At 40.3% G+C, this 24,499-nt stretch overlaps 1 protein-coding gene across 1 annotated transcript in view; it reads right to left on the bottom strand.

Annotated features, from left to right (window-relative positions):
* Positions 1–24,499, bottom strand: part of CCDC7 (coiled-coil domain containing 7) — a 317,972-nt gene that overhangs the window by 280,445 nt on the left and 13,028 nt on the right. Inside the window, 7 exon segments of the mRNA XM_081343017.1 lie at positions 7,669–7,743; positions 9,612–9,676; positions 14,222–14,382; positions 18,759–18,791; positions 18,881–18,901; positions 22,070–22,156; positions 24,321–24,413. Of these exon segments, the coding sequence (XP_081199143.1) occupies positions 7,669–7,743; positions 9,612–9,676; positions 14,222–14,382; positions 18,759–18,791; positions 18,881–18,901; positions 22,070–22,156; positions 24,321–24,413 (535 nt within the window).

Genomic DNA, 24,499 nt, shown 5'->3' with positions numbered 1-24,499 from the left:
ACTTCACTTCACATTCTAGGATGTCTGGCTCGAGGTCAGTGACCACCTCATTGTGATTATCAGGGACGTTAAGCTCATTCTTGTATAGTTCTTCAGTGTAATTTTGCCATCTCTTCTTAATCTCTTCTGCCTCTGTTAGGTCCCTGCCATTTTGGTCCTTTATCATGCCCATTTTTGCATTGAATGTTCCCTTCATCTCTCCAATTTTCTTGAAAAGATCTCTGGTCCTCCCTATTCTATTGTTTTCTTCTATTTCTTTGCACTGTTCATTTAAGAAGGCATTCTTATCTCTTCTAACTATTCTCTGGAATTCTGCATTCAATTGGGCGTATCTTTCTTTTTCTCCCTTGCCTTTCGCTTCCCTCCTTTCCTCAGCTATTTGCAAAGCTTCCTCAGACAGCCATTTTGCTTTCTTGCATTTCTTTTTCTTTGAGATGGTTTTGGTTGCTACCTCTTGTACAATGTTGCGAACCTCTGTCCATAGTTCTTCAGGCACCCTGTCTATCAGATCTAATTCCTTAAATCTATTTGTCACCTCTACTGTATATTCAACAGGGATATGATTTAATTCATAACTGACTGGCCTAGCGCTTTTCCCTACTTTCTTCAGTTTAAGCCTAAACTTTGCAACAAGAAGCTCATGGTCTGAGCCACAGTCAGCTCCTGGTCTTGTTTTTACTGACTGTATAGAGCTTCTCCATCTTTGGCTGCAGAGCATGTAGTCAATCTGATTTCTGTGTTGACCGTCTGGTGATGTCCATGTGTAGAGCCGTCTCTTGGGTTGTTGGAAAAGAGTGTTTGCTATGACCATCGTATTCTCTTGACAAAATTCTATCAGCCTGTGCCCTGCTTCATTTTGTACTCCAAGGCCAAACTTGCCTGTTATTCCAGTTATCTTTTGGCTTCCTACTTTAGCATTCCAATCCCCCATGATGATAAGGACATCATTTTTTGGTGTTAGTTCTATAAGGTGCTGTAGGGCTTCGTAGAACCGGTCAATTTCATCCTCTTCAGCACCGGTGGTTGGGGCATAGACTTGGACTACTGTGATATTGAATGGTTTGCCTTGGATTCGAACTGAGATCATTCTGTCATTTTGAGGATTGTATCCCAGTATTGCTTTTCCTACTCTTTTATTGACTATGAATGCTACTCCATTTCTTCTGAGGGATTCTTGCCCGCAGTAGTATACCTGATGGTCCTCTGAATTAAATTCACCCATTCCTGTCCATTTTAGTTCGCTGATACCTAAGATGTCGATGTTCAGTCTTGTCATCTCTTGTTTGACCACGTCCAGCTTGCCTTGATTCATGGATCTTACATTCCAGGTTCCTATGGAGAAAAAATCTTTACAGCATCGGACTTTCCTTTCACCACCAGACATATCCACAGCTGAGCATCCTTTCGGCTTTGGCCCAGTCGCTTCATTCTTTCTGGCGCTACTAGTACTAGCCCTCTGCTCTTCCTCAGTAGCATATTGGACGCCTTCCGACCTGAGGGGCTCATCTTCCAGCGTCATATCGTTTTGCCTTTTGGTACTGTCCATAGGGTTTTCATGGCAAGGATACTGGAGTGGTTTGCCATTTCCTTCTCCAGTGGATCATGTTTTGTCAGAACTCTCTGCTATGACCTGTCCGTCTTGGGTGGCCCTGCACGGCATAGCTCATAGCTTCATTGAATTACGCAAGCCCCTTCGCCACGACAAGGCAGTAATCCATGAAGGGGCTTCATTAAACTAGACATACCCAATTCCAGCAAATGTTCCTTATATGTTTTAGCCTCCAGTCCCCTAATTATCTTTGTTGCTCTTGTCTGTATTATTTCTAGTCTCAACATCTTTTTTTACATCATGTTGACCAAAACTGGATGCAGTATTCCAAGTGTGACCTTACTAAGGCATTATAATGTGGTATTAACACTTCATGTGATCTTGATTCGATCCCTCGGTTAATGCAGCTTAACATTGTGTTGGCTTTTTTTTTGGCAGCTGAAGCACACTGCTGGCTCATATTTAATTGATTGTCCACTAGGATTCCAAGATCCTCTCACAGTTACTACTATTGAGCAAGGTATCACCTATACTATACCTGTACATTTCGGGGGTTTTGCCCAAATGTAGAACCTTACTTTTTTCACTTTTCATTGAATTTCATTTTGTTAGATACCACCCAATGTTCAAGTCTGTCAAGATCCTCCTGTATCTTAAGCCTATCTTCTGGAGTGTTGGCTATTCCTGCCAGTTTGGTGTCATCTGCAAATTTGATGAGTTCCCCATCTATCCGCTCATCCAATCATTGATGATGTTGAAGAGAACAGAAAAAAGCCCTGGAGCACCCCACTACACACTACCCTGCATGTAGATGCTGTTCCATGCAGTTCTATTGAGGACCACACGTTGAATACGGTCAACCAGCTACAATCCATCTGGAGGTAATGCTGTCTAACCCACATTTTTCTATCTTATCAAGTAGTAGGTTGTTGTCTAATTTATCAAATGCCTTACTGAAGCCCAAGTAAATTACAGTATATCCACAGCATTCCTCTAGTCCACTAATTTTGTCACCTGGTCAAACAGTGCAATAAGATTTGTCTGGCATGATCTGTTTTAGACAAACCCATGTTGACTTTTAGTAACGACTTTTGTTTGCTTCTAGGTGTTGGCTGATTCGTTACTGATTATCTTTTCCAGAATCTTCCCAGTTATTGAGGTCAGGCTGAGGGTCTGTAGTGTCCTGGATCCACTGTTTTCGAGTCCTCTGATACTCTCCAGTTCCCCAGTACTCCAAGATCTTTGAAATACATAGTTCAGTGTTTCTGAGACCACATCTGCCAGTTCCTTCAGAACCCTGGGGTGTAATCCATCTGGTCCTGCTGATATGAACTTGTCTAGGCTGGACAGGTGCTCACTTACCTATCTTAACTTGTGTTTCTAATCTGTTTTTTACGGTACTGTTTTTCATAGGTTGGACTGTTTTTTTCCCATTGTATAAAGACGGATGCACAAAACAAGTTAAGTTTTCTACTTTCTCCCTGTTGCTTGTCACCTTCTTGCCACTTTCTCCACTAATGGACCCATCATTTCCTTAACCTTTTTCTTGTTTATTACATGTTGAAAGAAGCTTTTTTTGTTATTTTTGAGTTTTGTTGCAAGCCTTAGTTCATTTTGAGCCTTAGCTTTCCTCACTTTATCTTTGCAGGCTCAGGCTATTTGCTGATATTCTGTCTTAGTTATGTGTCCCTCTTTCCAATTTTATATGTGTGCTTTTTTAATCTTTTAATTTATCCGAGAGTTATTTATGCAGCCATGGTGGTTTCTTTTCAGAGCTGTTATTTTTCTTCTTTGTTGGTATTGTGCTAGACTGGGCTTTTATAATCTCACTTTTCAAAATTTCCCAAGCTTCTGGAGTTGTTTTCCCCTTGAGGATTCTTAGCCATGGAATCCTTCCCAAGCTCTCTCTAAGTTTATTGAAATTAGCTTTCTTAATGTCCAACATAACTTTTGGGAGGAGTTTGATCCTGTCACTCCGGATGAAGTGGACAGGATCATGGGAAAATTAAGTGCCGCCACGTGTTTGTTGCACCCGTGTCCCTCCTGGCTGGTTTATGCGGCTCGGGAAGTTACACGAGGCTGGCTCCTGGCAGTTATTAATGCCGCCTTGAAGAAGGCGGTGCTTCCCTGCCGCCTTGAAGGAGCCGGTCGTGAGGCCCCTCCTCAAGAAACCTGCCTTGGATCCAGCTATTTTAAATAACTTTCGTCCTGTCTCCAACCTTCGCTTCCTTGCGAAGGTTGTTGAGAGCGTGGTGGCTCGGCAGGTCCCTTTGGTCCTGGAGGAAACTGAGTATCTGGACCCGCACCAATCGGGTTTCAGGCCCGGCTACAGCACGGAAACGGCATTGGTCGCACTGGTGGATGATTTCTGGCGGGCCCGAGATAGGGGTTATTCCTCTGTCCTGGTCCTATTAGATCTCTCAGCAGCTTTTGATACCATCGACCATGGTATCTTGCTGCGACGTCTTGAGGGTTGGGAGTGGGAGGCACCGTTTTATGGTGGTTCTCCTCCTACCTCTCGGGCCGTTCGCAGACGGTGTTGGCAGGAGGGCAGAGGTCAAACCCGAGGCCCCTTAGTTGTGGGGTGCCTCAGGGGTCGGTCCTCTCACCCCTCCTGTTCAACATCTACATGAAGCCACTGGGTGAGATCATCCGTGGTTTCGGGGTGAGGTATCATCAATATGCTGATGATACCCAGCTTTTCATCTCCACCCCGAACCAACCCAGTGATGCCCTCGACGTGATGTCCTGTTGCCTGGAAGCGGTACAAATCTAGATGGGTAAGAACAGGCTCCAGCTGAACCCGGCCAAGACTGAGTGGCTTTACGTACCGGCATCTCATTTAGTCCAAGAGGTTCCATCTTTGGTTATGGGAGGAGAGGTGTTACCTCCCGTTGATAGGGTGCGCAACTTAGGCGTCCTCCTAGATACACGACTCAGTTTTGAAGATCATATAGGAGTTGTGGCCAGGGGGGCATTTGCCCAGGTTCACCTGGTGCGCCAGTTGCGCCATCTGGACCGAGATGCCCTACGTATGGTCACTCACGCACTCGTTACCTCCCGTATAGATTACTGTAATGCTGTCTACATGGGGCTGCCCTTGAAGACCACCCGGAGGCTCCAGCTGGTGCAGAATGCAGCTGCGCGGGTTGTGATGGGAGCATCCCGATACTCCTATGTTACACCCCTCCTGCGTGAGCTACATTGGTTACCGGTTGCCCTTCGGGTGAGATTTAAGGTGTTGGTACTTACCTTTAAAGCCCTACATGGCCTAGGCCCGGGATATGTGCAGGACCATCTACAGCCAGGAACGACTTCCCATCGCCCAGTGCACTCACAAAGGGAGGGCCTCCTCAGGGTGCCGTCGGCTAGACAATGTCGGCTGGCGACCCCCAGGGGGAGGCCCTTCTCTGTGGTAGCACCAGCCCTGTGGAACCAACTTCCCCTTGAGCTCCAGATGGCCCAGGATCTTCAGTCCTTTCACCGCAGCCTTAAAACATTCCTTTTCCATCAGGCTGACCTGGACTGACAGGGATTTTTAAAATGTTTTTAACTTATTATTGGGACTGCTAGTTTAATTCTTTTTTAACTTTTGTATTACTGTATTTTTATTGTTGTTAGCCGCCCTGAGTCCTTCGGGAGATAGGGCGGCATATAAGTCCCCAATAAATAAATAAAACTCTAGTTTGACTATGTTCTATTGCTTGTGCTTGCATAAATTTGAATTCCAATATTTCATGTTCATTTCCCCACCCCAAGGTGCCTGTGGCTTCAACACCTTCTATCATTTCATCTCTGTTAGTGAGAATTAAGTCCAATATGGCTGATCCCCTAGTTCCCTTCTCTACTTTTTGAGAGACAAGATTATCTGCTAGGTTTGTCAGGAATCTGTTTGATCTTCCTCTTGGTTCAGAGTTCGTCTCCCAGTTGATGCCAGGGTAATTAAAGTTCCCCATTACTATTGTGATGTGCTTCCTACATACCTTAGTTAACTGACTAGCAAAAAGTTCATCTATTTTCTCTGTTTGGTCGGATGGCCTATAGTATACACCTATGGCAATGTCATTTCCCCCACTTTTATACTGACCCAAATGCATTCAAGACAGTTTTCATCATTGTTGTGCTCTATTTTTGTAGCGATGTAGTTATTTCTTATAGCAATTCCACCTCCTCTTTTATTTCGTCTGTTTCTTTTAAATAATTTAAATCCCTCTAGCTGTGTGTTCCATTTGTGGGTTTCACCCCACCATGTTTCCATAATGGCAACAATATCATTGTTGTTGTTGTTGTTGTTAGCTGCGAAGTCGTGTCCAACCCATCGCGACCCTATGGACAACGTTCCTCCAGGCATTCCTGTCCTCTACCATCTTCTGGAGTCCATTTAAGCTCACACCTACTGCTTCAGTGACTCCATCCAGCTACCTCATTCTCTGTCGTCCCTTTCTTCTATTGCCTTCAACCTTTCCCAGCATTAGGCTCTTCTCCAGTGAGTCCTTCCTTCTCATTAGGTGGCCAAAGTATTTGAGTTTTAGCTTCAGGATCTGGCCTTCTAAAGAGCAGTCAGGGTTGATCTCCTCTAGGACTGACCGGTTTGATCGCCTTGCAGTCCAACTCGCAGGAGTCTTCTCCAGCACCATAGTTCAAAGGCCTCAAACAATATCAAATCTGCCCTCATTTACCTGAATTTCTAATTCACTCTGTTTATTGCTCATACTCTGTGCATTGGTATATAAACATTTGAGTCCTTTATGACTTACTTTCTACATAACCTATGTGGTGCCTGAGTTCCCCTATTTCCTTACTACCTGTTTGATTAGTGCCTTTGGTGTGGCACTCACTATTAAAAACTTGATTCTGCTTGACAGCAAGGTTAATATTCTTATCCACACACACATTTATGTTACATGCACTGATAACCCTATTAGTTTTAGATTGCCAGGGACAGGAATGTTCTATATCAATTAACTCACTGTCCCCATTGTTCAGTTTAAATATTTCTCTAGAAAATCTGTGAATTTAATGCCACAGCACCTTGCCTTCTGATGGTGCCAGTCACAAATGTTGATGAAATGACAGGCAATTTGTCTAGACCACAGTCACTAAACCTTCAAGGTTAACACTGTCTAAGAGATACCTGTCTGAAAGTCTGTATCAATATAATTCTGAAAAATACCTGAAGCTGCCTCTAGTGATGATAAAGGTCCCTAGCAACCAAAGAGATATGAGATGTTCCCTTGTGTCTACTCTATTCTATTGAAAGCTGCCATGTCAAGTTTTATACTTTGTATAGAATATCTGTAAATCATGCTTTTTCTATGTTTGGTTTAATAAGCCATTTCATATTTTACCTCATTTATTTTATTGCTTCTGAATCTACAAACCTCCTATCCATATTTTAATGTGGCAAAACATGTTTCAAACTTATAAATGAAAGTTTAATTTGATAAATAAGATGACTTTTTATTTTTTCCCAAAAGTACTTTTTCATATGAAAGTTTTTATTGACAATTTGTAATATTTTCCTATATCTTGACTTTTAGTTGGATTAATAAATGTAATAAAGGCATCATAATCTATCAAATCATCAGATTAACAATATCAATTACCACAAAAATGTTCAATTTTTTCATAAAAAGATTTTATAAAAAGCTTTTAAGAAAGATATATTTAAAAGAATTTTTTATAAATAGGCTATGCCAGAGTATTGTAAGCCTATATTATTGCAATTTCAAAGTTTGTACTGCTTTGTGTTTATGCATATTGTTTTGCCAGTTATCTGTTTTTAAGCATACATTTATTTACTATAGTCTATCTAGTATATTTTACCTTAGAGATTAATGTTAAATTTTCAAAAATCCAATCCCATCAGCCAGTTTTTTAAATTCCATAGCTTAATTGAAATCCAAGTTAAATTTCTAGATATCAAAAGTACTATAGATTGCATGATGATCTAACATAAGATTTTCTTAATTTGGTATTTTCAATGTTTTAGAAAACATAAAAGAATTATGATAGTTAAAAATCAAGCCTAACAATTTAGAAGAAATTGATTTGAGATGGTTGTCCTAAAATATCTTATATGCTTTTCTGCATTTTAACATATATTTTGAAGCACTTACGTGGTTGTCCTGAATCTTCCTGGAAAACCTGTACCATATTCAACACATCCTCAGTTGCATGTCTCGTAGCAAGTTCTAAAACAAAGTTAATTATTTAATTAAACTATTTGTCAAATATATATAATTCATTAAAAATATAAAAAGTACTTTTTCTATGATTAAAACATTTGATTATATTAAATTTTCTATTTACTATATGTGTTATCAAGCATCTAATAACTGAGCAAATAATTCTCAAATGCTCTTGATAAAAGATATCTTATGAAGAGAATTTTGTTACTCTAACAATTCATGTTAGAAATGTACCAGAAAATCCCAGGTCTCCATTGAAAAAATTCTTAGTACTGGGAACTTTTTGTTGCACCCTAGGAACTTCTAAGAAAAGGAACAAAGAAACCAATTTTGTTGCAGGTATTTCAGTTATATAACAGGCTTACCAGTTCTGAACTTTCCCAATACAGAATACTCTGGATGAGTAGTTATTTACATAATGTTTTGACATATCAGGAGGCACAAATTCTTTCTGTTACTGCAGTAACATTGAAAGGGACATTGAAGATGTTTAAAGTGTAGTTTCTTTATTTCCTACCAGCAGAGGTAACTTAGCTTTAAGTAGTTTTCTAACTTCAAAAATCATTTACATATATAGTATGAAAGTACAATTCTCTGGAAGATACTAAAAGTATTTGTAGTCTCCGGAACACTATGGAGGTGCCTACCCTCACGTATTTTATTCATTTACATGTAGGTATTACTGCCTCTGCATCACCTCTTTTACATCTTAACTCTGTATAGTTTGTTCTCTGTGTTTGCAGACACAGTCCAGGTGCCAAAAGGTGGGTTGAAAGGCTTTTTTCATCCAGCCACAGCATGAGGGAAAGTCTGTGTTTTTTCAAATAACATGGCAAATCAGGAAGCACACATTTTGAAATCTGAGCTGGCTGACCATACAAAAAACAAACAATGAAGAGTTAAGAGATAAAGAAGTCCTTTGCCCAGAATTACAGCAGCTCAGGTTTCAAAACACATCCTCAGGATGAAAAAATACGGGTCAACTTGATTTAGATATATTTCCACATCAGAGATATTTATGTAATGTAACATTTTAGTTAAATACAAGTGGGAAAGTTTATATACCCATTTGTGCACCCATTATGCAAGGGGAAGGGAACATATATCAGTTTTCTAATGTGTCTTTCAGCATTCAGTCAGGAGGATTTTTTTCCTAATGTTCAATGTTTGATGTATTTGATACTTGGGTTTTTTTCTTTTTTGTACACCTTTTTTGTTGTTGTTAGTGTTGGTTGCTTGTTAGTCTGTTTTTTTCCTTTCCTTTTCTTTGTTTTGTATTTTATTTTTGATGATAAAAGAATACATAACCATGCTTTTAAATAAGAGAAAAGTAAAAAGGCATTCTGGAATTCTCAAAACAGGCCTTATCTCCTTCCTTTCCCCCACCTCAAGCATTGCAGATCTTCATAAGGTAAGTAAGCATTGTGAAGGTTGGAAGACTGTGTGGAATCCAGTAGGGGGGCAAAGCAGGCCCAGTGCCTTTGGAGACCCAGCATGGCAGGATGGGGAGGGGGGAAATAGATAGGTGGATGGGCTGAAGCATCTCAGTGGCTGGTGATAAGGGCAAATCGCTGGGAGAGTTCTGTACAATACTTAACTTTGAAACAGGTCATATATAGCTTTTGATAGGTCTGTTACAACGTTGAATGGTCATTAAATGAACTGTAGTACTTGAAGATTGCCTCTATAAGATTCAAATACATCAGAATAAAACCTATTATCTTACAAACTATCCATTATTTTCCAAGCTTCTAGTCAGTCTGTTCTGCTTTTGGCCTATCCTGCATTTTCATTTTTGTCCACATTAGCCAACCTCACTTTTCAAAATTATTTTTGATGCCTTGGCAGCCATAATAAATCAGAATTCTTACCTTCAATTATATTTTTTGGATCTTTTGGAGTGGGAGGTGTTGGGCTTACTCCTTTTTTCTTTTCCCTGTCAAAATGTACAGTATTGGTAATATTAAATCTAGATTTACAAATTCAGTGACAATTCAGCAAAGTTCTAAACATAATTTTTACATGTCACAGTTTATTTATATTAAAAGTACAGGGTCGTGCCGAGGAGTTTAGCCAACATCTGTCAGACAAAATCGCTCGGATCCGGACCGGTTTGGACTCCGACTGGGCAGAGTCTGACAATGAGGACATGGGCGGTCTTGGTGATGTTATCTGGGAGGAGTTCGATCCTGTGACTCTGGACGATGTGGACAGGATCATGGGGAAGCTGAGCTCCACCACGTGTTTATTGGACCCGTGCCCCTCCTGGCTGGTTTATGCAGCTCGGGATGGGACACGAGGCTGGCTCCAGGCAGTGATAACTGCTTCCTTGAGTGAGGGTAGTTTTCCCGCTGCCTTGAAGGAGGTGGTGGTGAGACCTCTTCTCAAGAAGCCTGCCTTGGACCCAGCTGTATTAAACAACTTTCGTCTGGTCCCCAACCTTTGCTTTCTTGCGAAGGTTGTTGAGAGCGTGGTGGCGCATCAGCTCCCTTTGTTCCTGGAGGAAGCTGATTATCTGGACCCGTACCAATCGGGTTTCAGGCCCGGGTACAGCACGGCATTAGTCGCTCTGGTGAATGATCTCTGGCGGGCTTGGGACAGGGGTTGTTCCTCTGTCCTAGTCCTATTAGACCTCTCAGCGGCATTTGATACCATCGACCATGGTATCTTGCTGCGGCGTCTCAGGGGGTTGGGAGTTCTTCAGTGGTTCTCCTCCTACCTTCTGGGACGTTCGCAGTCGGTGTTGGCAGGGGGACAGAGGTCGACCTCGAGGCCTCTCATTTGTGGAGTTCCTCAGGGGTCGGTCCTCTCGCCTCTCCTGTTCAACATCTATATGAAGCCTCTGGGTGAGATCATTCGTGGTTTTGGAGTTGGTTATCATCAGTATGCTGATGATACCCAGCTTTTCATTTCAACCCCAAACCACCCCAGTGATGCCCTCGACGTGATGTCCCGTTGCCTGGAGGCGGTCCGGGTCTGGATGGGGAGGAACAGGCTTCGGCTCAACCCTGACAAGACTGAGTGGCTGTGCGTGCCGGCATCTCGGGAAATTCAGATTATTCCACCTCTTACTATGGGGGGTGAGTTATTACCCCCGTAGATAGGGCTCGCAACTTGGGTGTCCTCCTAGATTCACAGCTTTCCTTAGAAGATCATATAGTAACTGTGACTAGGGGGGCCTTCGCCCAGGTTTGCCTGGTGCGCCAGTTGTGGTCCTATCTTGACCGGGATGCCTTGCGTACAGTCACTCATGCGCTCGTGACCTCTCGGTTAGATTACTGCAATGCCCTCTACATGGGGCTGCCATTGAGGACCACTCGGAGGTTTCAGCTGGTGCAGAATGCGGCCACGCGAGTTGTGTTGGGGGTCTCCCAATACTCCCATGTTACACCTGTTCCATGAGCTGCATTGGCTCCCAGTTGCCCTCCGGGTGAGATTCAAGGTGCTGGTGATGACCTATAAAGCCCTACATGGCATGGGTCCGGATTACCTACGGAAGCACCTGCGGCCGGCATCAACTTCCCTCCGTCCAGTGCGCTCCCACAGAGAGGCCTCCTCAGGGTGCCACCGGTTAGAGAATGTCGACTGGTGACCCCCAGGGGGAGGGCGTTCTCTGTGGGCACGCCAGACCTTTGGAACTGTTTACCGGTTGAGCTCCAGATGGCTCCCGACCTTCGCTCCTTCTGACGTGATTAAAAACTTATTTATTTGAACAAGCCGGCCTGGTCTGATGGGTTTGGGGTTTAATTATTGATTTTAACTAATTTATTGTATCGGGCACAATTGTTTAATTTGTTTTTAATTTTTGTATCTTGTACTTTTGGTATTTATTGCCCTGTACACCGCCCTGAGTCCTTCGGGAGAAGGGCGGTATATAAATCAAATATATATAAATATATAAATATAAAATCCTATCTTGGTTAATATAATACCTTAAGTAATATAATGGGTTATAATTTGAACATATCTTATGTAAAAGGTATTATTCATCTTCAGTGCTCTAAGAACAAACATCAAATAAGAACAAACAAGAAGTTTGGTCTGGTTTAGAGGAACATAAACCTATGCAGAAAATACTATTTAGTATAGACCATTGAAGGAATTGATTATCTATTGGGAATCAGGGCAGAAGTAATTATAAGAGAAAGAACAAGCACAGGAGAAAATGTCTGAATATTTGTGATTATTTTAACACAAAATAACAGAGTATTATCTTAACTGTGACTTGAGCTACTGATTAGCACACTGCATGTTTTAAATCTTGGGGAAAAATGTATATGCCTTGTGGCAACTTGCCTGAGCTGGGTGTACCCATGTGCAGGCAATATATTGCTACTGATGGTAAAATCACTGCAGATTGTTGTGTATTAATGGTGCTTTTAAAAATAAGCTGAGAATATAGTTAAAATTATTAATCATCACACTGTTGCTAAACAAATTGCTTTCAATTCTGGAATATGGGCTGCTTTATAAATCACTTTTGAATTATTTGCTGTATGAACTATAATATACAGACTCTACCCTACTCTACACTATGCTACGCTACACTTCACTTCCTCTGACAAAGAACTGGCTCCGAGGACTTTGGAGTGGGGCCCAGCGGAGCATCAGTGTGATGATCCCCTGGACGCTTCCCCAGGTAATTTTTCAGATATCAGCTTGGGGGCGGATGAACCAGTTGCTGGCATGTCAGGAGGAGACTTGGTCAGTGGCTCCAAGCAGTCATCTGAGAGTGATCTGGCTGAAGCACAATGTAACAGGACAGCCCTGAGGCATCAGATGGGGAAAGCATGCAGCTGCAGCTGGTTAGGGATGAGGAAAAAGAACTGATACAAAACACATAAGGAAGAGAAAAGGCAGGAGCAGTGAAAGTCAGCCAGATTACTTGCAAGGAGAAAGCCTCACCCTTCTTGATAGGCTGCATCAGAAGTTGGCTATTTAGCACAGCAGACAGATGGAGGTGATGATGGGAACAATGTATTCATTTCCTAGATGTATGTTTTATGGTCATTGCGATTTCTGCTTTGCTTTCGATTGACACTTGGGCCTTGTGAACTCTGGACCTTTCTTGCCTTGTGAACCCTCTTGTATTGTGGATTTAATTTTGCCTGCTGGCTTTTTTTGATTGGGAAACTTTCAAGTGCCTTGTGAACTCATTAGCATTGCTCTGTGAACTAGCATTGCTCTGCTTGTGGCTGGACTTAATTGGGACAATTCTGTGTTTTTGGTGAAGGGAATTGCTGAGGAATATTAATAAACCCACTAAACAATGTTGTGTGTGTGTGTGTGTGAGCAGAACAGCAAAATCAGGAAGACACAGGGGCTCTGTACCAGGATTAGAGGGGCAAGAGGAGGAAGAGAGGCCAGGAACCTTGGAAATGTTGGAGAAGCAACCGGATGAGTGGCTGGCTGAAAAGGAGACAGCAGCAGCAGCCAGGAAGCTCAGATGACCAGCCAGAAGCACAAGGTGGAGAAGGGATGCAGCTGCAGTCAGTTACTGGGGATGAACTGCCTGCTCTCAGGGCATGCAGAGCCAAAAGGAAGGAGGCATAACAGAGGTTGGTGAGGCTACTTACGAAAGTGGCAACGCCCCTCCTAATGAGCTGCACCAGCTGGCGGCTATTTAACCTGGTGTGTGGAGCAAAGCAGTGCTTGTACTCCAATTTTTTGATTCTTGCTTTCATGATTCCAGATCTATGCCTTGCTCGCTGATCTTGTGATTGGACTTTGGATTTGTGCTTGGATTCTGGACTTCGACCTTGGCTTTAGTTATTGAGGTTGGACTTTGGACTATGCCTGAACTGGACTTTGTGTGTGAATTTGCTGACTTGGACCTTGCCCTCAGGCTTTGCACTTGCCTTTCACTTCATCCCTTGGTTTTGCAAACTAGGACTTATTGTGACTTTACTTTTTTTGTGAGTGGGACCTGGGGAATAAGTTTAGGGGCTTGCAATCCTCAATAAAGTAATTGCAACTCCTAGGTATGTGTGTGTGGACTGGGACAGGACATATAGAGAATATATTTCTGCCATCATTGTCTTCCACATATGTCCTCAGCAACATCTAGTTAAAAAACCCTCCAACCTATGCTCATTTGTTTTTTCATTCTAATAATAATAATAAGTTGGAAGGGACCTTGGAGGTCATCTAGTCCAACCCCCTGCTCAGGCAGGAAACCCTATACCATTCTTGCAGAGAACAGTGTTTCCCTTTAACTTCCCTATTACACTTGTAGTAATCAGAAAAAAATTATCAAAACAATTTATATTAAACATTTATTTATTAAAGTAATTTATTGATGTAAATCTATTGTTATAAAATTAAATTATGAATAGAATACTGTAGCAGTGCCTAGTAAACAAAATATTGTACTTTCTTTGCAATATTTATTTGTAATAATAATTTTTACAACTTTATAATAAACATATTTTATACTATTGTTATAATTTCTTAATGGTATCATGTTTCATGGTATCCTTACTGTTTGGGTACGGAAAGCTGAATAAGTTTGGGAAGCTCTTGAACACGGCCTTTTAGTTCTTCAAGTCTTTGAATGCGATTCAGTAACTGATTGATGTTATTTGTTATACTTTTATCTGCTAGAGGGATTTGCCAGTCTGGTATAATTTCTTCCTCACCTAACTGAAATATAGTTAAATAACAAAGTATTATTGTAATCTGTTGTATATTAATAGAGTTTTTCTCAATTAGCTTGAAAGAAACACAAAATTCAATGCTTCAAATAATGTATTTTGTATATCATTATAGCAGAATTGTCTATACAATATTAACCTATTATAATACATATACAGGTAGTCCTCAACTTACAACAGTTTGTTTAGTGACTGTTCAAAGTTACAACAGCACTGAAAAAAATAATTTATGACTGTTTTTCATACTTACAGCCATTGTAGCCTCCTCATGGTCAAGTGATCAAAATTCAGACACTTGGCAACTGACTCATATTTATGACAGTTGCAGTGTTTTGGGACCATGTGATCATCTTTAGAAAACTTCCAACAAGCAAAATTAATAGTGAAGCCAGGTTCACTTAACAACCATGTTACTAACTTAACAACCACAATGATTCACTTAACTGTGGCAAGAAAAGTCATAAAATAGGGCAAAACTCACTTAACAAATGTCTCACTTAGCTACAGAAATGTTGGGCTCAAATGTAGTCATAGGTCAAGGTCTACATATAACATAAAAGCAAAATTTCATAAAATTATGTATAATATTTAAAATATTGCATTTACATGAAAGGAAAATGTATTTTTAATAAACTACCTACCAATCCCTAAGCATAAACAGACCAATATCTTAAAATCAATTACAAAATATACTTTGCTAGTAATGAGAAGGAGACTGACATGAAATGGAAAAATGTTATTTTGAAACGGCCTCAATACACAGCCAGGATATGCCAAGCTGAATAAAAAACAGGTGGTTATTCTTATAGAAAGTGATTGCTTTGTACTGTAATAGGCAATGAGAAAAAAGTGGAATAATAATAATAATGATAATGATGATGATGATAACAACAACATCCTATACCATTTTAGACAAATGGCTGTCCAGTCTCTTCTTAAAAACTTCCAGTGTTGGAGCATTCACAGCTTCTGGAAGCAGGTTGTTTCACTGATTAATTGCTCTAACTCAAATATCTCCTTGGTTCTAGGTTGCTTCTCTCCTTGATTAGTTTCCATCCGTTGCTTCTTGTCCTGCCTTCACGCGCTTTGGAGAATAGCTTGACTCCCTCTTCTTTGTGGCAGCCCCTGAGATATTGGAACACTGCTATCGTGTCACTCCTCGTCCTTCTCTTCATTAAACTAGACATACCCAGTTCCAACAATCGTTCTTTATATGTTTTAGCCTCCAGTCCCCTAATCATCTTTGTGTCAGAATCCATTTACCGTATTTTTCGGACCATAAGACGCACCCAGTTTTTAGAGCAGGAAAACAAGAAAAAAAAATCTTTCTCCTTCTCTCCCTCTCTTTCTCTCTCTCTCTCTTTCTCTCCCTCCCTCTCCCATTGTCCCTTCCTTCCTTCCTTCCAGTCGCCATTAAATGGATTGGACTTCAGGCAATGCTGAGCGTTACTCGAAATACTTTACATGGGTTATTGTTTGAATTATCCTTCACTAATCCCGCAAGATGGGGTACCAGCAACTCTTTATTTTGCATCCCAGAGAAATTACGAGAGAAGATTGCAGCTGGGGTCTTGTAGAGACAAAAACTATGGCTGGGTCGCTAACATGTTTATAAGCAAGCATGGCTTGTGGTTTGTCACCATTACAGATGTAACCTGAGAATTTTCACTTTGTCTGGAATTAAAGAAACAAAACAAAACCATGGATCCCTTTTTAAAGTTCACTTGGTTGACGGCTTCCTTCCATACTCTTCCCAGCAGAGAAAAGAACATGAAACTTAGCTAACTAGATTAGGGACAGTTTGGGAACTTTTTACCAGTCAGGCCCAACTTACTGAGGCTCATTTGTTTTGCTTGTCACTTAAAACAAACTTGTGGCTCCTTGTGATGTGCAGACTTCCTTCTCTCTGAATTGCAGTTCCAGATTGTTTACCAGATGTTAAACGGGATCTCTTCTCAGAAATGCAGCTGGCCCTCTGTTTGCTTTCACTCGTTTTCCCACTGAAAATCTGAGCCACTCACCTTGCTGGTCTTTGTGCAATAGGAAATGGTCCGTGTGTGAAACAGAGTGAGGGAGATTGCCAGAAATGCGAATCGGCCGATCTCGCGCTCCTGCAAACTCCCTCGCTCAGTTTCAGCTTCCCTTGCTACAAGAGAAAGCAGGCTGAAACGAGGCAGATTGCAGCAGCGCGAGATCAGCCGATTCGCATTCCTGGCAATCTGCCTCTTTCGGTTTCAGCCTGCTTTCTCTTGTAGCAAGGGAAGCTGAAACCGAGCGAGGGAGTTTGCAGGAGAGTGAGATCGGCGTTTCTCAGCACGTGCCAATTCGCGCTCCACTTGCAGAGGTTGGGGCTGGCCATACGGATCACCTTCGGACCATAAGACGCACCCTCGTTTCCCCCCCACACTTTTGGGGGAAAAAGTGCGTCTTATGGTCCGAAAAATACGGTATATCACATTCATAAATGTATGTTTAAAACATTATCCCCCCCATGGATTCTGCCATGTGGATTCAGCCTGCCTTAGGTTATTTCAAAAACCAAGGGAAATCTTTTGAACTGGGGGAACAGAGAAGAAGGCATCTGGCCTGTGTCTCATTTAATTCTGTAGAGGAAGAAGACAATAACCATAAAGATTCGAAGTTCCTTTTTTCCCACCAAAGGGATGACATGAAGTAAAATGATGGGGGCTGACCAAATGGGGTTGAGGGAAGGGGTGTTGAACCGGGAACCCTTTATAAAGTTTCAATTTGTAAAACAATACTGTCTTGTATTTCCACCACCAAGCACGTCCTAGTAAAAATTCCTTTTGGACTAGAACCGAGTCCAAGAGTTTTTGTTTTCCTAAGACGTGGTTTGGGGTGGGTCCTCTTCTCTATACTCTTTCAAGAGTCTCATCATCTTTTTTACATCGTGGTGACTAAAACAAGATGCAGTATTCCAGGTGTAGCCTTACCAAGGCATTGTAAAACGGTATAAACACTTCACGTGATCTTGATTCTATCCTTGTTAGTACAGGCTAGCACTGTTTTGGCTTTTTTGGGAACTGCAGCACACTGCTGGCTCATATTTAAGTAATTGTCCACTAGGACTTCAAGATCCCTCTCACTGTTACTACTATTCAGCAAGGTACCACCTATACTATACCTGTGCATTTGGGTTTTTTTGCCCAAATGTAGAACCTTACTTTTTTCACTTTTCATTGAATTTCAATGTTCAAGTCTGTCAAGATCCTGAAAGCAGGACAAGAAGCAACGGATGGAAACTAGTCAAGGAGAGGAGCAACCTAGAACTAAGGAGAAATTTCCTGACAGTTAGAACAACTAACTCATGGAACAACCTGCCTCCAGAAGTGGTGAATGCTCCAACATTGGAAGTTTTTAAGAAGAGACTGGCCAGCCATTTGTCTGAAATGGTATAGGGTTTCCTACCTGAGCAGGGGGTTGGACTAGATGACCTCCAAGGTCCCTTCCAACAACTTCTTCTTCTTCTTCTTCTTCTTCTTCTTCTTATTATTATTATTATTATTATTATTCTTATTATTATTATTATTATTATTATTATTATTATTATTATTATTATTATTATTATTTTATTATTATTATTATTATTATTATTATTATTATTATTATTATTATTATTATTAATCACCCTACATGCAAGAAGGTTGCCATTCTGGAAACCCCTTGGTGATGGCCTGAAGCAGCACAGAGCAGCTTTGGGTGCTCCAAGGTAGTGTAGTATATTTTCCATGCAGAATGTGTAGAAAAGTCTTGAAGAGAAATTCCTACCTGAATATGATCAGGTATTTTTGTTTATCTCCGAATTGCAACTAGACACAAGCGCTGTATTCTCCTCTTTAATGAGAGATAGGATAGGTGGGAAAAGTAAAAGGATTTTTTGGGGGGTTATTAGTAAGAAAGGCACACTGACGTAATGAAAAGGCACATAATTATATGATGGCAAAGAACATTATTGTCTGGAAATATGTGGTTTATGTATAGCAGGGGAAGGAATAGCTGATGGACTAGCTAGAGTAGCCTTAATAAGTGAATTAGTAAGAGTGGAATTTGGATGATTGATGGTCCAGTGCTGTGGAAAATAGGTTTGAAATAAGTGTGGTCCTTTTTGTTTTTATATATTGGCAATTATTACAGAAATACTTTTAATTATATTAAGATTAATCCCAAATTTCTGTTGTACCTGCTCAAATAATAAAGTCTAAGCCTTATATTGTGTCCTTTTATTTATATTCTAAAATTAAACATAAAGAAGAAACAGCACAATACATATAGAAACAATTCAGATGGTTATTACATATTTCTAAATATTTTGTTAGATCTTATCAATCAAAATTCTAGGCTTACCTCTTCCATCTCATGGACCTCCTTTTCAAACCACTTGAGAAAAATAAAATAAAATTAGATATTAACAGATAACATTTTTACAAAATAAAATATTTTAAAGATACATATCAAAAGTTTCTTACCTTAAGCAATGACTCTAATATCTAAGAAAGAAAATATATATTATAAATATATATTAAAATATTTATTATAAATCACCATCAATTTTATTTATAACAATTTAAATATTTGTTTAATAAACAAATTCATTTTCAATTTTCCCAAGGATGATTTTCTATAAAAATTATTACAGTATTAAATAATATATATTTCTCTTTATAATTAAAAATATATTCCACTTTAGAGGAAAAAACTATACCTAGAAAGTATAATCTTTTCCATTAATTTGCTTTTTATTTTTCATGGTTTGTGTTTATTTTTTTTCCATAACTGGCAGTAGCATCTAAGCCTCCAAAACAATACAGTTAGTCCTCAATTTACAACCATATTTGAGCCCAAAGTTTCTGTCACTAAGTGACAGTTGTTACGTGAGTTTTGCCCCATTTTACAATCTTTCTTGCCACAACTGTTAAGTAAATCACTGCAGTTGTAAAGTTATAATAACATGTTTATTAAGTGAAGCTGGCTTCCCCATTAAACTTTGCTTGTCAGAAGATTGCAAAAGGTGATCGCATGAATTTTGATCACGTGACCACAGGGATGCTGTAATGTTTGTAAGTGTGAAAAACGGTCATAAGTCACTTTTTTCAGTGCTATTATAACTTCAAACGGTGATTAAACAAACTGTTGTAAATCAAGGACTACCTATAATTCAATGATGACTACAAATAGAAAACCACTTTATGTCAAAAAGATTCATGGCAGGATTATTACTAGCAGGAATGTAGTCCTTCAACATTAGTTTAATCTTTATTAAACATCCAATTTATTTTTAAAGATGGATAAAGTGTCCAAACTATTATCTTTTTTTTCATTCAAAAATAAAATCCTTCAGATTAGTTCTAGGTAACTCTTCCCAAAATAGTCATATGTTCCTACAATGTATTCAAAAGGAGGTTTTATTTGCCTAAGGAAATTGAGGGGAGAAAAAAAAGCTAAATGAAATCATTTTCAATTATCCAAAATGATATTGAACTGAAACCTATTCTTCTACCATCACCACCACCACTACGGAATAACACACAAAATGTTTTGCTTACTTTAATTGCCAGTAAGCATTATATGGCAATTAAAGCCATATAATATTTTAAAAGAAGAAAAGATTGTACAAACCTGGTTTCTGTATGGGCAATTACAGGCTAGGTGGAAGGAAGACCAGAAAATTGGTTTTTCAATGACTGATGAAAATTTGGTAAAGCAAATTAGAGATCAAGGTCAAGCACATATCAAAAGGATATATCTTGCATTGATAGAAATTGATTCAGAGGTGGAACTTGTAAAAGACTGTATGATAAAGTGGGCTCAGAATTTTCAAGAAGTTATTACAATGGATACTTGGGAAAAGATCTGGGTGAGAAATGTAAAATTTACACAGGCCCAAAATTTAAGAGAGAACTTTTATAAAATGTTTTATAGGTGGCACTTAGATCCTAAAAAATTAGCAAGTATGTATCCGAACTGCCAGCCCAAATGTTGGAAGTGTGGTTGTGAAGACGCAACGTATTTTCATATATGGTGGACCTGTAAAAAGGTTAAAGCTTTTTGGATTAAAATTTGGTGGAATATGCAAAAAATATTCAAGAAAAGGATAAAGTTTTGTCCGCAATTGTTTCTACTGGGCATTATTATAGATACTACTGTTGTGGACACTAAGTTGATGTTGAATTTAACTACGGCAGCGAGACTTTTAGTAGCGCAATATTGGAAGAAGGAAGAACTGCCGACTATAGAAGTATGGACTTTAAAAGTTTCCAATTTGGTGGAAATGGCAAAGATCTCAGCGTACTTGAAAGACCAGTCGCAACAGAGATATATTGTGGAGTGGAGAAGATGGATTGATTATATCCAGAATAAACATGGGACTAAAAAGTTTCACCTAGCATTTGAATAAGTATTGATGTGATATATAAATTACTTGTAGTTATTTTAATAAGAGTTAAAGTGCGATAGAATTTAATATTTTATTGTTGTTTGCATATGGTAGATTATGATTGTTTGTATTTTTATACCCTGTATTTAGCTCTGGGAAGTCGGGGAGGGGGGAGGGGGAGGGGAGGGAAGAGTTGGGGAGGTTTGGGGAGAGGGGAGGGGGTTGGGAGGGGTTTTGTTTTTTAAAAAATGTACTGTAAAACTTTTCAATAAAAAAAAATGTTTTGCTTACTGTGTGAAGCAAAACCCCTTCCAAAATAATCACAACTTACAGAAAAGTTGATTGCTCACTTACGCAATACCAAATAAATCAGTTTATTAAGTTTTCAGGGCAAAATGTAAACAGATTGATAGTGAACTAGCACCAAACTAATTTATAATTTCAACAGTAGTATATTGATACTGGATAATTCTGAAATTGCTAGAATTTTTAAAAAGTACGTTTCAAGCCTAAGTGAAAAGAAAAAAAAATCACTTAAAGACTAAGCAATGACAATACCTTAACCTACCTTAGCGAAGTAGAATAATGGATAACAAAATGTGAAATGTTTAAACTTCCAAATGATGCCTCCTTATGTTAGCTTAAGCAGAAAAAGGATTTTCTCTTATAAATTGTTTAGCTAGGTTGATCTTTAAAATTTTGAAGTCCCCTCATTGCAATGGAGGAGGTAATTTACCATGTGCTTAGCACTGTATTTGTTCTGTACACAACTGCACAGCCTCGTGATTGGCTAATCCAGCCGGCGGGAATTCCTGGACACTGGGTTGGGTGCCTGAGGCAAGGCGGGAGATTCCAGTCGGGTGGTTGGCTAGCGTCTGGTCCTTGCCGGACATATAAGCAACACGGGGCCATGCGAGTTCAGTTCTACCCTTGCAGCTAAATAAACAGTCTATACCCAGATCCGTCTCCGTGTTATCTGTCGCCCATCCGGACACAACAGTATTGAAACAGAAGGCTGCTCATTTTAGAATCTACAGCTAGCAACCATATAGCTGATGATAGTTCTGTGGCAGTGAAATTGCCCTTGATGTAGGTAACTGAATTTCTAGGCAGCTATGCTTTTAAAGGCAGAGAAGCATCTTTCCACATCTATTCTAAATTTCAAAAGAAAATGGTAGCTATTATAGACACTATAGCTGATTTTTTTCAAGTATAACTAAACATCACAATTAACAGTAAATAAAATCTTACACTTATACAGTACAATAAACATTATGCTTACTTGCTTTTCTTCACGAAGTGCATTTTCTAATTGTGTCCTAAGTTGTGAACAACATATCAGGAAAGAAGTCATATCTTCATAATCTTCCTTCCAGTGAGAAAATATACATATATATATATAATGTATTTTAGAAATATTGTTAGAGAAATTTTTTTCTAAGATTTGTAATAATCTTTTACAATTCTTATTTTTAAAATCAATTTACAAGTTCTATCATTTTCATAAAGTAACAACAGCATTTACTTAATCTATAACAAGTAAGTTAAGAATGAAAATATTAGCCAGGACACAATCCTATGTCAACTGAAATGACAGGTTCCAGTGAATAAATTAGCTTTCTATTTATTTACCAAAATTTATGTTGCATATTCTTTTGATTTTAGGAGGTTTACAACAGATAAAACATTAATAAAATCAAAATCTATTCATAAAGCCACATAATAAAGAATATATAAAAACTATAAATAAAAGCAGAGCTACCATCATACAAGTTAAAATACCCCTTAATAAAAACTATTTTCATCACCTTCTGGATCTGGAACATCATTAAAGTAAAGCTATTATTAGAGAAGGAAATTGCCCCATAGGGGCTGATGAGCTTAATTTCTAGATTCCTGACCACCTGATTTTTTTTTTTTTGCACCAAGCAAAGAATCATCTCACTTAGCACATATAGATTAGGCAGATTCTACATGAAGAAAACAATCCTGCAGATTCAAGTATTCACTTGAAGCTTAAAATAGAGTTCTACTGGTAACATATGCAGTTCCTGCAGAACAAGTATTTTACTGCTAAACTAATCAGAAAAGTGGTTGCTATATTCTACACCAGCTGTAGCTTCTGAGTTGTCTTCAAGAATATCCTCACATAAAGCCTATGGTAGCATTGTACAGGTAGTTTTTGACTTATGACCACAATAGAGCCCAGAATTTAGATCGCAAGTTGTTGAAGTCAAGGAGCCAAAATTAATAGTATTTATAGCTAATCACAACATAATCATTCAGAACAAACTACCGTATTTTCCGGCGTATAAGACGACTTTTTAACCCATGAAAATCTTCTCAAAAGTTGGGGGGTCGTCTTATACGCCGGGTCGTCTTATACGCCGAAAAAAAACACAAATCAGTCGAGCGTCCCCATTCTTGCAAAGCCGGGCTGCCCCGCGCAACCGAGCTATCTCCGGCGCAGCTCTGGGACACGGCTGGGCGGGAGCGTCGGGCGGCTCTCCCCACACGAAGGCGGCACTGCCCGTCGGCTCTTGGCCCGAGGGGAGGGCCTCGCGCCCGCCGGACGCACCTGTCAACAGCACCGCTCTCCCCCCCGTGGGGATGCGCTTCCGCCGGGCGGTGCTGGCCGAGACGAGCCAGCAGGCAGCCGCCGTGAGCGCGGCGCTGAGGGGCAGCGGCAGGACGGCCCAGCGCCTGCAGGACGGCCAGCAGCCCCACGCGCCAGGCTGCCCAGGAAAAGCAGCCACACCGAGAGGCTGCACACCCAGTCCAGCTCCATGAGGGGCAGGGCGGGAAGCCGGCCGGGAAGAGGGACCGGGAGCCCGGGCCGAGCGCGCCTCGGCCAACGGTGAGAGGGAAGCGGCACATGAAAAAGTGGCTGCGGGCGGAGCTGCCCCGCCCTACGCCGAATGGGAGAAGTTCAAGGCCTGGGGGGAAGCAGGAGGGGCGCCGGCCGTGGCGGGGTGGCGGCTGCCCTCCGGCGCTGCCTGCCGCCCGGGAAACGCTACGCCTCGGGGGCCAGCAGAAGCGCGGGAGCAGCGGGAGGGCTGGCGGGGCCAGTCGGGCCTTCGCCTCCTCTGCGACGGACAGGGAGGGCAGGGCATGTAAGTATTTTCCGGCGTATAAGACAAAAAACCTTGAAAAACTTCTTAAAAGTAGGGGGTCGTCTTATACGCCGGGTCGTCTTATACGCCGGAAAATACAGTATTGCTAGTCCTCACTGAACAACTGTGTCGTATAGTCACCATTCAATAGAAAAAAAAAGAAATTTTGTCACCAATCCTCTCACTTAACAATCTTTGCAGGAAGCAAAGGAAAGCTCAAATAACATCATAAGCAGAATTGGGGTTTCACTTAGCATCCACTTCACCTAATGATCAAGTTACTGGTCTCAATTGTGATAATTAAACAAGGACTACCTGTATTACATCTTTTGTTACTTCTAATTAATATTTGCTTAGCATAAAACCAATATCATTCATGGTAAAATGAGCCCTATTCAAACAGCATGTAATGTTATTTACAGGTAGTTCTTCTTCCTCTTCCTCTTCCTCTTCTTCTTTAGTTTCTTTAATTTCACCTTCCTTTATATAGACACCTTCCATTGTATGTACAATCTGCAAAAAGTTCCAAATAATGTTCTAATCTCTCATTGGCAATGCTTTCTATTTTCCTAATGTTAGAATCCTAGATCATTTAGTCT

This window comes from Vipera berus (genome assembly GCF_964194415.1).
Source record: "Vipera berus genome assembly, chromosome: Z".
Classification (NCBI taxonomy): Eukaryota; Metazoa; Chordata; class Lepidosauria; order Squamata; family Viperidae; genus Vipera; species Vipera berus.
The sequence above is the reverse complement of the archived record's forward strand: the minus strand, read 5'-3'. Positions and strand labels throughout refer to the sequence as shown.